The sequence below is a fragment of the Fundulus heteroclitus genome, unplaced genomic scaffold (genome assembly GCF_011125445.2).
Source record: "Fundulus heteroclitus isolate FHET01 unplaced genomic scaffold, MU-UCD_Fhet_4.1 scaffold_172, whole genome shotgun sequence".
In the NCBI taxonomy this organism is placed as follows: Eukaryota; Metazoa; Chordata; class Actinopteri; order Cyprinodontiformes; family Fundulidae; genus Fundulus; species Fundulus heteroclitus.
In genome coordinates, this window is record NW_023396584.1 from 303,400 (window position 1) to 317,879 (window position 14,480).

The following is a 14,480-nucleotide window of genomic DNA, read 5'->3' on the forward strand; positions in this document are numbered from 1 at the left end:
GAGGACTTTAATGGACCAGCTGCAAACTGCTCAGCCGGTCACCCGTTCTCCAGGTGAAAATCATTCTGCCCATCCTCCTCCCAGCATGAGAGTCCGTATTTCAGCTGAAAACGTATTTTAATTAAATTTTGAATTTTAGTTTAATGTTTAAACCTTAGTCACCGTTCGGTATTGCGAACCCTGTTTTATTTGCCTTAAGGATTAAATATAATTCATTATTTCTACCGGCTTTTACTTTTTCTACCTTTTAGGTTTACAGTTTTAAATTTTAACATTTCTTGAGGTATACTTTAAATGGGGTTTAAATTTTGAAAGCTTGCAAGCATTTTTGACCAATTGCGTTTGTTTTTAAAAGAGCTGGAAAATAATCGCCTTACCGTCTCATGAAAGAAAGGTTCGGATCTTCGCGCCGACGCCCAGAGATGCTCCGAGACCAGGAGCTCCTCCACGTCCCTTGAAAATCCATTCGGGGTACCAGAGGCCAGAGGATAACCTCTCCGGGCTGGCCAAAGCAGCTCCTGTCCCCGGATTCCCTCGCTCGTCGGTCGGAGATCTTGTTCGTTTACGCCAAATTGTTATGGGAGTTCTTGGTGGAATTCTAAACAATAGTAGCCTCGTGAGACCATCCCCTGATCTCGCGAGCTTTCAAGGTTTCACTCGCAGTTCAGTCTGGCTACTCTCCGTTAAAGAAAATTTGGAGCCGTTCACTAAACGAACGTCCAATCAGCGTTGGCTTTGAGGCGGGTTGAGGTGTGACGCAACGAAAAGCACGACAGTTCAGTCTAAAGAACATGGCGGCTTCAGCCGATGAAACTAGCGTTAGCATGGCTATCGAGCAAGTTTTATCGGAATTACAGAGTATTTCTTTGCTGAGCTAACGAGCCTTTACCTGCAGCAGCAAGAGTAGCTTGGCTTGTGGTTGTGATTTCGTCGTCGCTCTGTTACGAGCGTCGACGAAGCATGTTGACGAGTATGCCATATGCTTCGTTGATCTGATTGGTTTATTTGGCCCGTCTATCACCAACATAGGCCAATCAGCTAACCAGTATTTTCGCCCCTTCCCAAAATTACTTCAACGAAAGGTTTCCAGATGGATATGCGGAGCAAATACATCTGGCGGAGTCAGGTAAAAACAATAGTAACTGAGTTCCCATCTTTACTAAATGACGAGACGGTGGTAATGACGTTCCAGCACTTTTATTGAGAAACAGAGCAGAGGTCACATAAATGGAAAGTAATCGCACCCCACGGTCCCGCTGCAGTCTGCGTCTGCCCTGTCTCTGCCTTTCTCGCTTTTCGGGCTTTCCCTAATACTGCACCGTGGCCTTGGTTTGAGACATAACAAAGACAGTCTATTATAGACAATAATCATTCTACGCAGCATTCAGCCTTGCACTCAGCAAACAGTGGATCTTATACACAGCCATCATGTCTCCAGGCCTCCTCTGTCCGAGTGGTGTGAGGCCATAGTGACTTCAGAATAATAATTCTTATAACAATTGGTGATCTATTTCCTTGGGCGTAATTCCCAAGGTGGCGTTATTGATATTTCCGGGTTGCTCTGTTTCGAGGGGCCAAATATCAAAACCTCATACCCTCGTCTTGTCACATGTATATAATACCACTTAATATCTGGAACCCTGCACCTGTGGGAGTTTGTGAGAGTGCACTAGTTTAGGTGAAAATTATCCAGAAGGAAATAGCTCGATAGTGGTTGTGGTGAACCAAAGGACCGCCTTCCCTGAGCACAGAGGCAGGGGTCAGGGGACCCATAACCCCAGACTCCCAAAGGGGCCCCCAAAAGGGGCCAACACAGAATATCTGCCCCCCCCCCAAGGAAAGAGGAGAGACGACCCCGAGGAAATCCCCCAGCCACCGCAATGCTGACGCCCCCAAGAGCCGCGGGGACGAGTCCGTGGGCTCTGCCGGCAACCAGCCCCGCTGAAGTGGTCCCGGCCATGGGCCTAGAGGGCCAGGGGCGCCCCGCGACGGGGGCCAGGCCCCACGAAGAAGCCACGGGGAGTGGGCCGGCGCACGCCCGGGAACCCGCACGGCACAGCCCACCCCCCCTCCGGAAGGAAGCTGGTGCCAGCGCACCCCCTTCGGGCAACTGCCCAGAACCCTCAATGTCTAAGTGGGAGAGGAGGTGAAGGGAGCCGTCCGAGGTGAGGCTCACACAACATAAGCCCCCCCCCCCAGACGTTGGTTTTCTTTTTGAATCGCATTTATGTATATGCAGCGCGTTTGCTGAATGCCGCACAGGTGTTGTCAAATTGATGAAGTTGGTTTTCTTTTTGAATCGCGTTTATGTATATGCAGCGTTTATGTATATGCAGCGCGTTTGGTGAATGCCGCACAGATGTTGTCAAATTGATGAAGTTGGTTTTCTTTTTGCATCACGTTTATGTATATGCAGCGCGTTTGCTGAATGCCGCACAGGTGTTGTCAAATTGATGAAGTTGGTTTCTTAATTTGCTCGTCTTTTGCCTATTTGCACGTGTTTTCTGAAGTTGCAGGGCATTTGCACCTGTCGGCCACCATATCCTACAGATTCTGGCCCACAGCCTATAAGGGGAAAGCATTAGGCTGGTTTAAATGTTGGACTGGAATCTGTCTGATAGATTTGTTCATGTTAATAATAAATCTTCTTCAAACTGTAGGGTCACTTGTGGAGTACCACAGGGTGCAAAGCACGGCACTGCCTCCAATGCACATGCATGGACAGTGCCTTTTACCATGCACCTAATAAGGGGTTTCTTTATTTATTTTTCTTCGACCGCATGGTCTTATTTTCACTCTACGTAGACAAATTATACATCAAAGCGTAGGTATTTCTGTCTGGATTCAGGAAATGTTACCCTCATTGGTGTTATGAGGGTTACATTATCTCAGACCGGCAAAAACTCAGCGGTTTTGAAAAATGACACCTGAAAATCCAAAACATCACGTTTTCGCATCCTTGCTGCTCCTAAACCGTTTGATGTAGAGGCATGAGACTTTCACACATACATTTCCTGACCCTTCTGGCACTCACAAAAAAGGAATTTTGTGGATAACTGTTACGGTTTTGCCACAGGAACAATTTGTTTGGGAGTAGCGAATGTGCAAAATCCTGAAAATGCTTTTAGACCTGCATTCCCCCACATGATCCACTTTTTTTACATTGCCACTATCCCTACACCGATTTTTGTACAAACATAAAAATGAGCACCATAGTCCTCAAAAGCCTGCTGATACTCATGGTGAAAGAATTATTTTGATATCTCTTATACTTTTTCAGCTAGAGCGATTTGTTCGGGACCCTTTTTAGAGGATTTTTGCATTTCCATAAAAACTCCCCTTTATATCATGATTTTTTGCGGCTTTATTAAAATATTTCAAGCAAAAACCGATAGCTTGTCCTGTTCCCCTAACCCCCCAAAGTGCAAGTGGGCACAAAAAGAGGCCCGATACTTGGGCTATTGTCTGGGAGGAGGAGAGATCCGACCTCAAGTGGATAAAGTGGAAGCAATCAAGAACTGTCCTAGACCTCGTACCAAAAAAGAAGTCCGGTCCTTTCTTGGGTTGGCTGGTTGGTACCCTTGTTTTGTACCTCACTTTGCAACTATTGCAGCTCCACTGACATCGCTGACAGGAAAAGACAAAAGGAACCCAGTAACCTGAACAGATGAATGTGAAGAGGCATTCAACATTCTGAAGACACTGCTTTGTTCTTTTCCTTTGTTAAAGAGCCCAGACTTTGATAAAAGGTTCCTAGTACAGGTAGATGCCTCTGCAGTTGGCTTGGGAGCAGTTCTGGCCCAAGGAGACCCAGGAGATGAAAATCCACTGCTATATCTTAGCTGCATGCTGCACCAAGGGGAGACCAGGTATTCTACTGTAGAGAAAGAGAGCCTGGCCATCAAGTGGGCACTAGAAAGCTTGAGATACTATTTGTTGGGACGAGAATTTGACTTGGAAACAGACCAGAGAGCCCTAACCTGGAAAAACTCTATGAAGGACCACAATAGCAGGCTCAACCAATGGTACCTTTCACTTCAACCATATAGGTTTATTGTTCAGCATCGATCTGGCAAGACCAATGTAGTGGCTGATTACCTGTCCAGGTTGCCGCACATCGTCAACCTCAGGGAGGAGGGGGATGATGTGACGGTGCAGCGCGGTTCCTCCCGCTGACACGCACTCACAAACGCGCGCACACACACAAAGCAATTCACGTGCGCACACACTCATTCAAGTACGTGTCCCTCTCCGTGTATAATTGCAGCTGGATCACTTTACCTACTCACTTTTTTCCCTTGTAAGATGTGGCGCGACCAAGGGTGCACACTTGGGAGGTGTGAAAATAAAAATCATAACCTAAAGACATCGACATGCCCTTCATGATTTTTGAGTCAAGTCTCTGTTGTCAAGGCCCACCACAGGGGCTGTTAGCAAGAACCCGCGACAATCCCATATGTTGCTGGAGTCTCTGAAAAACTCAAGAGGATTTTCTCCCATCACAAAATCCCAGTACATTTCAAACCCAGCAGGACCCTCAGACAGAGGCTGGTGCATCCCAAGGACAAAACCCCCAAACCTAGGATGAGCAGAGTGGTGTTTGCAGTTCAGTGCAGTGAGGAATGTTCTGATCTTTATATTGGAGAAACCAAACAACCTCTCCACAGATGCATGGCTCAACACAGGAGAGCTACCTCCTCAGGACAAGACTCTGCTGTCCACCTACACCTTAAGGACAAAGGACACTCTTTTGAGGACCAAAATGTTCACATCTTGGACAAAGAAGACAGATGGTTTGAAAGGGGTGTGAAGGAAGCCATCTACGTTAAGAGAGAAAAAACAACCTTAAACAGAGGAAGAGGCCTTACGTTCCAACTCTCCAAAACTTACAATATAGCTATAGGATTAATTCCGGCCAATCATCACCTCAATTCTCACCCTCATATGGGTGATCAAAACATTGTTCCTTTTAAGCCAGGCCAATAACAACCCTAACGACTCCTCGTTAGAGAGCGGACCAGTTTTGGTTCAATCTGCTGGCTTAATGGCTTTAATGACCGCCCATTACTAAGGGTGGACCTGTTTCGGTTGAATTTGCATGTTATCTAAGCCATTACAACGCCTTTGGTTAGGCAGTAGTATAAAGCTTGGTACTCCACATTACTCCAGACTTTTTGAATTAAAAAAAGCTTCCTGGAGAGGAAGCAAAACGTCTTCAACTACGGAAAACCAGTCCAGTTGCTTTGTTTTTTACTTTTTTTGGAATGACCATGACCTGGAAGACAGAGAATTTTCACCAGCCCTCCATATGTGCAGATTGCAGCTCAGAGATAGTCCGGTATAGAACACTCATGGCCTCTTTTGTATTAGCGCTTGGAGGAACATACACCGCTGTTATAATAACCACAGTGAACTCTCTAGGCAGATAAAAAGGTCTGCAGCTAATAATCAGGGTCTCGATGTCCGGAGAGCAAAAACTTGTGATATTCTAGCATTTTTACACCAGGTGTTATTGATGTAAACGCAGAGTCCGCCACCTTGGGTCTTACCGCTAAGCTCTTTGTTTCTGTCGACGCGGAAAGTAGCTAGCCCCTCCAGGCTAACGGCTTGGTCTGGGATTGTTGAGTTGAGCCATGTCTCGGTCAGAATCAGAGCGCAGCATTCTCTTACCTCCCTCTTTGCAGAAAGTTTGAGTTGTAAATGGTGTATTTTGTTGTCCAGTGAGTGGATGTTGGAAAGCCAGATGGACGGGAGCGGCGATCTGAATGGGTTAGCCGTTAGCTTAGCTGCTAAACCTCCGCAGCAGCCGTGCTTCTTCGGCCGGCTACATAGTCTCTGCTTCGCTCTCCACTGGCGTGAGCTGCTCGTCGAGTAACCCGCTTCACCGGCCTCTGGGACTAGTCCCCGATAGTATGCCACAGCCATGTAAACAGTCGAGCGTAGCAGTAGTTAAAAGTCCAAAAACACTACATGACCACAACTCCAACAACTCGCGGTCAAGTACCGATAGGCTGGGTAGATGAGAGGTTTCTAGCGAGTTTGCCGGCATTTTTTGTGAAAAATGTCGAGAGTTGGTCGGAGCTGTACGCGAAGCCGCTGCCTCAGGGAGCGCCGCCGGAAGAAGCCTACAGTGTAACCTGGTGTCATGTTGCAGGTTGCCACAAACCTGACATTCCCGTGAGCATCTAGAGATCTGCTTATTGGACCTGTTGCTTATAGCCTGTGTGTTACTGATCAGGGCAGTCTCCAGTAGACTCAAGACCTTGTCCATTGTGGTGTTTGCACTTCACTAGCTGTCCAGTCGCGAGAAGGCTTAGTTTTAAAAAAAACAGTGCCAGCTCTCTGTCAGGACAATGGCGAATAAACATGAGTACCTGTTGTGAACTCAGGTCAGTCATTGGTTCCCCTTTACTAGTCAAGCACCGTTCAGCAACCTCTGCAGCTTTGTTAAGCCGAATCCAGTAATCCAGAGGTCACTCGTTTGTGTATGGTGTGCTAGTGTAGAAGTCAGCTAGAGGTAGATCTGAATGAACGGTGTCACCAAAATGTCACTTGAGAATGCAGTACTATGCATTGAGAATGCATAGTACTGCAAATGCTACTGATGTAGCATTTGCAGTACTATGCATCCAAACTTTAGTGACATCTCTTGACCTCCCCATTAATCTGTTCATAACCACTTCAACTTGTTCAGCATTAGTGGAAGGTTTCTGTCTAAAGTAGGCCTGCATGAGATCTTCCCACTCAGACCTGGAGACAGCTGCTTCTGACCATGGGCCGTGCAAAGGCCTGACCGACGCACATCCAGCATCTGGAGAGAGCCTCTCGTCGCCCGCAGAACATGTCCAGACAGATCAGGTTAAGTTTGCTATTTTAACCTCATAATCAGATGCAGGAAGAAGGATCCTGCATGCCAAAAACAGTGTTGTTGCATTTCTCCTCAGCACACAGGGAAGAGAACCCCAGAGTCCGCTTAAAGCCAACAGCAGAGCCCATGTTGAATGCTCACGAGGGAAATCTGCATAAATCGGACTGCAACGGAGTCAGAGAACGTGCTCAGACCAGGCCCGACCCCAACCCCGCTGTTAGCTCATGCTGCAGGGCTAACGCTAGCCCGTGAACAACTTCCCTCCTTCAACGCTCCTTCCGTGAATGGCCAAAACTGGACAGAACTGACACGAGACAAAGGACAGGTTTGGGCAGCGAGCTGAGGGTGAAGTTAAAAGGTTTATTGGGAAATGTTTTGTAAACCATGGTGTTTAGAACAAAAGGGCTAACCGGTAGCTCGCGCTAGCCAAACTGCTATTAGCCTTGCTAACATCCGGTTTCGGACATTTCAAAAGGAGTTTGTTTTAAAGCATAAAGCGGAACTATTTTGCTCCGCCATCCTCCCATGGTGTCATGAGCCTTATTCCCGCATCAATATGGTATATTAATGCCAGTTTTCAAGGCAATTTTGGCAACTTTATGTTGTAACCTCTTAGCCATCGAGTTGCTACAGTGACCCCTAGCGTCCGGAGGTAGAATTGCATAAACAAAGGCAAGCGATTCTGAATTAAATGATTTTACACGACAAACCAGTCCTCAGAATATTATTTCAACAAATGTTTTGTTTAACTTGGGCTTTGCATTGTGAATGGCTTGAAACCCCATGACAAATGTTTTTTTTTTTAACTACATTCCATGCTTTTTGGAATCAGATCTTCAGTGAATAAGGATTCACTGAATTATTCTGATTATGACCAATTTGTTTTGTTTTGTCTTTTGTTTGTTTTGCATGTAAACAGTTCCTTAGCTTAGCTTCTTTTTATCTTCATTTTGCTTAGTATAGGCCATAGGCTGAAGCCTGTATCGTTCAGGTTTGCTCCACCTACTTAGGGACTACTAAATGACACCTACAATAAAATCCTAAGTGAATTTTGAGCCCATAACCAAAAGTTCTCCAGTCGCTTTGCGCCAATTCAATTCAATTCAATTTTATTTATATAGCGCCAAATCATGTCATCTCAAGGCACTTTACAAAATCAAGTTCAATCATATTATACAGATTGGGTCAGATTATACAGATTGGTCAAAAATGTCCTATATAAGGAAACCAGTTGATTGCATCAAAGTCCCGACAAGCATCATTCACTCCTGGGGAACCGTAGAGCCACAGGGAGAGTCGTCTGCATTGTACATGGCTTTGCTGCAATCCCTCATACTGAGCAAGCATGAAGCGACAGTGGGAAGAAAAACTCCCCATTAACGGGAAGGAAAACCTCCATCAGAACCGGGCTCAGTATGAACGGTCATCTGCCTCGACCGACTGGGGTTATAGAAGACAGAGCAGAGACACAACAAGAGCACAGAAGCACACATTGATCTAGTAATCTGTTCTACATTAGATGGTAATAGCGGGTGAGCCGTCTTCTCTGGATGATGTCACAGTTAACAGAACGCCAGACCAGGTGTACCTACTATGAAGAAAAAGAGAGAGAGCAAAAAGGTAAAAGCTGAAATGACGAGAGTCATTTCAATGTAATACAATGCAAAACTGGAGAACAGTACACTGAAGAACAGTAGAAATCAGTAGAGTGAGAAAATTAGACCCTGATGTCCTCCAGCAGCCTAGGCCTATCACAGCACAACTATAGAGATAGCTCAGGGTATGAGCCACTCTAACTATAAGCTTTGTCAAAAAGGAAAGTTTTAACATTAGTCTTAAAAATAGATAGGGTTGTAATGATCTGGTTTGAAGGTGAACCCGGAATAGAACCAAAACTCTGCTATGTTGATTACTGATTTATTTGAGGGATGATGAGGAGTGGGGAACAGACAGGCTACTAAACAGAGTCCAACCGAAGGTAAGGCAAAACATCCAGGCAACAACTTGTACGGGAGCAGGTGAACAGAACTGGGCAAAAACAGACAGAACAGGGTCAATCAAACAGAAACAAGGTGCTGGGAGCTCTTACCAGAAACGGGATGGAGTGCATGAAAGAATGAGAGACGAACCGACGACTAGCTGAGGAGGAGGTGAGGCTTAAATAAACAGACTAACAGGTGAGCGGAGTGAAAGACTAATTAACCAAAGGTGGAAGCAATTACAGAACTGGAGAATAAACCAAAACCCAAGGGCAATAATAATAACAAATCGCAGTACTAAAATCAGAACTAATACAAAAAACCGATAATGAAAATAATCAACAGCCTAAACAGAACTCAATAATCTAGAACGCAAATAAACCAAGAGGCAGGAAAATACTAAACCAACAAATAAATGTGAACCAGAACAGAATATAAAATAAACAGGCTAAACCGGACTTCAGGACTTAAAAACACAAAGTAAACATAAGGCAAGGAAACTAACTTAACCGAGTCATAAACAGGAACCAAGACAGAATATTACAAGGGTGTCTGCCTCACGGACCAAAACTGGGAGTTGGTTCCACAGGAGAGGAGCCTGATAGCTAAAGGATCTGCCTCCCATTCTACTTTTAGAGACTCTAGGAACCACCAGCAGACCTGCAGTCTGAGAGCGAAGTGCTCTGTTAGGAACATACGGGGTAATCAGAGCTCTGATATATGATGGAGCTTGATTATTAAGGGCTTTATACGTTAGAAGGAGAATTTTAAATTCTATTCTTGATTTAACAGGAAGCCAATGAAGGGAAGCTAAAATTGGAGAAATATGATCCCTCTTGTTGATTTTCATCAGAACTCTTGCCGCAGCATTTTGAATCAGCTGAAGACTTCGAACTGCATTTTGTGGACTTCCTGATAGTAAAGAATTACAATAGTCCAGCCTTGAAGTAACAAATGCATGGACTAGTTTTTCAGCATCACTCCTGAACAGAATGTTTCTAATTTTGGCGATATTCCGGAGGTGAAAAAAGGAAACTCTGGAAATCTGTTTAATATGGGATTTAAATGACATGTCTTGGTCGAAAACAACACCAAGATATTTAACTTTATTACCAGAGGCCAAGTTAATGCCATCCAGATTAAGTGATTGATTAAGAACTTTATTTTTTGAAGACTCTGGCCCAAAGATTACAACTTCTGTCTTGTCAGAATTTAAATGCAGGAAATTTAAAGTCATCCAGCTTTTGATGTCATCAAGACATGACTGCAGTCGAAGTAACTGATTGGATTCATCAGGATTTATGGATAAATATAGCTGAGTGTCATCAGCATAACAGTGGAAATTAATCCCATGCTGTCTGATAATTTTGCCAATCGGAAGCATATATATAGTAAATAGAATTGGTCCAAGGACTGAACCGTGTGGTACTCCACAAGTGACCCTAGAGTTTGAGGAAGATTTATTATTAACATGAACAAACTGGAATCTGTCCGACAGATAAGATTTAAACCAGCCTAATGCTTTTCCCTTAATCCCTACAGTATGCTCAAGTCTTTGTAGGAGAATATTGTGATCAACTGTATCAAATGCAGCACTGAGATCTAACAGGACAAGTATAGACACAAGTCCATTATCTGAGGCCATGAGAATATCATTGGTGACCTTCACCAGAGCTGTTTCAGTGCTATGATGAACTCTGAAGCCTGACTGAAACTCCTCAAGTAGGTCATTACTTTGTAAATGTTCACATAGTTGATTAGCAACTACTTTCTCAAGAATTTTAGATAAGAAAAGAAGATTAGATATAGGTCTGTAATTTACTAACTCATCTTGATTAAGAGATGGTTTCTTAAGTAAAGGTTTAATAACAGCTACTTTAAAAGCCTGTGGTACATATCCCTTTACCAAGGATAGATTAATCATGTCTAAAATAGGACCACTGATCAGAGGGAATACCTCCTTAAACAACTTGGTTGGGATTGGGTCTAACATACAGGTAGAAGGTTTAGATGAAGCTAAAATTTTTACAGTAATTACTTAAAAGTGTAACTATATCGGTAGCCTGATCACACCGTAATCACACTGCTAATCTACACTCGAATCAAGCCGCCTAGCCGTTAGCCAATCAGAGCGCGTCATTCAGGTACGCTCTCGCACTTCGAGCGGAAAGAAAACAACAACAACAACAAACATGGCCTCTGGTTCTGATTCTGATCACGAATCTTCCACAATCACGTCCACGACTAGCCGGCCACCATCTCCAAAACGGTTGAGATCCACGACTAAATCATCGAGGTCTGGCAATGTACTTCCTGCTGTATAATTTGCAAGAGGGTTGACCGCTTTGTGAAAGAAGGACACAAGACAAAGAAAGATAAATTGGTCCAAGCAGAAACTATAAAGGCTGGTGAGTAGATAATTTGCAGACTGCATGTTTGTTTGTGGCTTATAACCAAAAGCAAAAGTAATTAAAAAAAATGCATGTGTAATTGGTGCCAGCCCAAGCCTGCTCATATCATTATGAAAAAGGCGTATGAAGGCAATGTTTAGGGCCTCAATAATAATAAAAGGCATTATTATGAACTTGAAGTGATGATAGGCAATTAATTCATTTGTCAAATAATGGTTAGATTTTAAATTTGTCACCCAACTACTAGTTCAGTGTCATAAAACAGAGAAAAGGTATTTGATATTATTTTTTGGCAGCTGGTTTATGATTGAACTTTTTTTAACTTTCTCTTTGCTAGGGAGTTTGGTTAAAGCAGCTGAACTGAAAATGGACGAATCCATCCTCAAGGATGTACGTGGAAAAGATTGTGTCGCAATTGAAGTGCGGTACCACAAACGGTGCTACAAAGAATATACAAGATTTCTGGTGGCTACAACAAGTGATGAAAGGTGAATTTCAGATAATTCAAGTAGAATATTTGTGAAATACAAATACTTGAGAGTGAACCTTATATTGATGGTAGGGTTACATTCTGGGGTTAAACGTTTTTGAAAGTTGATTATTCTTACAAATGAAGCCCAGTTTTTAGAGAAATTATATTGTAGTAAATAATGTAGAATAAACATTTGGATGCAGTTTTACACAAAACATTTTAACCATAAAATTGTATTAAATGAGATATTCTATCATTGTTAATTTTAAGATTGAGTAAGCATTTTAACTAATCTGTATTTTGCATTGTTTCACACAGGATGCCAAAAGCCTGGGAGTATGCCACTGTGTACACAGAATTTTGTGACAAAATAATTTGTGCACAGTTGATTAAAAAACAGGAAATCTTCAGGATGAAAAAGCTCTCTTCCCTGTTCCAGAAAATGATACGAGAACACCATGGTCATGGAAGTTACAGGTAATTATGATTCATTAATAGAATTATGATTCATTAATAGATTTTGATATTATTTACATCAGCATATATTTATTATTCTTTGTAACTTTTTTACAGATCAGATCTTCTGAAGAAAAGACTGAGGCAAGACTTTCCCCAACTAAATTTCTACAAGCCTCCGAGGAAAAACCTGAGTGAAATGGTTTTTACAGAAGCTACAGGACTTCTCAACAAGGGTTCATCAACTGAAACTGAGTCATCAGGATCGCAAGAGACTTTGTCGAGTGGTGGAGAGACAGTTCAGGAAGGTCGTACATATGCAGCACAACGAGACCATACCAGAACCATTTATAGTGCAGGTATAATTCTTAAACAAGCAGTTAAGAGTGCCCCTAAAATGAGTGCCAATTGGCCTCCTACATCTGAGGATCTAAATATTTCCTCAGCTAGAAAGATTGTGCCAATTGAACTGTATAATTTACTTGCTTGGTGCATAGGTGTAAGTGATGAGTTGACATTATCTAACATGGTTAATGTATCGGAGGAGGTTGATCTTCGTTTACTGTCAATCTGCCAAGATATTATTTATTTATCCTCAAAAGGTAGAAATCAAACCCCAAAATCTCTAACACTTGGTTTAACTCTGCGCCACTTGACAGGGTCATTTCAGGTTGTAAATATGGTGAGTAAACTTGGTCACTGTGTCTCTTGGGAATCTGTTGTCGGTTTTGAGACAAGTCTTGCTCAGCTTCAGTTGTCCAGAGATTTGGATCTCCCACAAGGGTTTGCCAGTAATAACTTTACTGTTGTAGTGTGGGTCAATGTAGATTTTGGAGAGGAAACATTGTCAGGGAAGGGTACCACCCATCACACTAATGGACTCATGATTCAGAGAAAGTATTCTGAGACTCTAATTCCCCAGGCTCAAGTGGGGATAAAAAAAGGTGTAAGGTCCTTAAAGCCCCAGGAATCGGTCCTTGAAGTATATCGTCGTAGACCAAGGCAAGGTCCAGGCAGTGTGGCTGATAAGTCGAAGGATTCTGAAGATATTCATGTGGAAAACCTTAGGTTGTCCAAATCGTTAGACTTTGCTTACATTTTGTCAAAGTTCATTACCTGTGCGTTGGGCATTATTCCAGGTTGGACAGGGTTTAATATAGCCTTGACCAAAGGTCAGACTTGTGAAAAATCTGTGATCTATTACCTTCCAGTTATCGAAGCCTCTCCAACAGAAATGACAACAGTCAAAACAATTCTAAAGAGAAGTATTGAGAGAGCGGACCAGTTACAACTTCCCTACATTGTTCTTGTCTTCGACTTAGCAATATATGCAAAGGCACAGGAGATACGCTGGCTTGATGATGATATCCAGAAAAGGGTCGTGATCCATTTTGGTGAGTTTCATACATGCATGTCCTTCTTAGGAATGATCGGGAAACGGTTTGGTGATGCAGGGCTATCTGATTTGTTAGTAGAAGCAGATATTGTTGCAAAAGGTTCGGTGAATGGAGTGATTTCATGCCATCACTATAACCGTAGTATTAGAGCTCACAAGCTTCTATATGAGGCATTACACCGCCTGCGATTTGCTAACTTTGTCGCCTCATTACCTGATGAAGAATCAGAAAGGATAAATCAAGTCATGGAGACTTTGAAAACATCATATCATTTGTCGCCTGTGTCGGTTTTTGATCTCATCCAGGCTGAAGATTTCCAAGATATGTATGTTGATACTAAGAGTGAATCTAGTCCTACATTTGCCCTTTGGAGTTCTTATCTAGATATTGTCCAGGTATTACTTAGCTTTATCAGAGCAACCAGAGAGTCCAATTGGAATTTGCATATTTCCACTCTAAAGTATATGCTTCCATCGTATTTTGCATATGACCACATAAACTATGCCAGGTATCTTCAATTCAATTCAATTCAATTTTATGTATATAGCGCCAAATCATGAAACATGTCATCTCAAGGCACTTTACAAAGTCAAGTTCAATCATATTATACAGATTGGGTCAGATTATACAGATTGGTCAAAAATGTCCTATATAAGGAAACCAGTTGATTGCATCAAAGTCCCGACAAGCAGCATTCACTCCTGGGGAACCGTAGAGCCACAGGAAGAGTCATCTGCATTGTACATGGCTTTGCTGCAATCCCTCATACTGAGCAAGCATGAAGCGACAGTGGGAAGAAAAACCACCCATTAACGGGAAAAAAAACCTCCGGCAGAACCGGGCTCAGTATGAACGGTCATCTGCCTCGACCGACTGGGGTTACAGAAGACAGAGCAG

General features: G+C 43.1%; 1 protein-coding gene across 1 annotated transcript; it reads left to right on the plus strand.

Moving 5' to 3' along the window:
* Window positions 1–11,231: 11,231 nt before the first annotated feature.
* Window positions 11,232–13,893, plus strand: LOC118558873. The gene is made up of 5 exons (XM_036129466.1): window positions 11,232–11,255; window positions 11,596–11,746; window positions 12,049–12,207; window positions 12,304–12,977; window positions 13,889–13,893. The coding sequence occupies exons 2-5, from the start codon at window positions 11,625–11,627 to the stop codon at window positions 13,891–13,893; spliced, it is 960 nt and encodes a 319-aa protein (XP_035985359.1). The 5' UTR covers window positions 11,232–11,255; window positions 11,596–11,624.
* The last annotated feature ends 587 nt before the right edge of the window (window positions 13,894–14,480 follow it).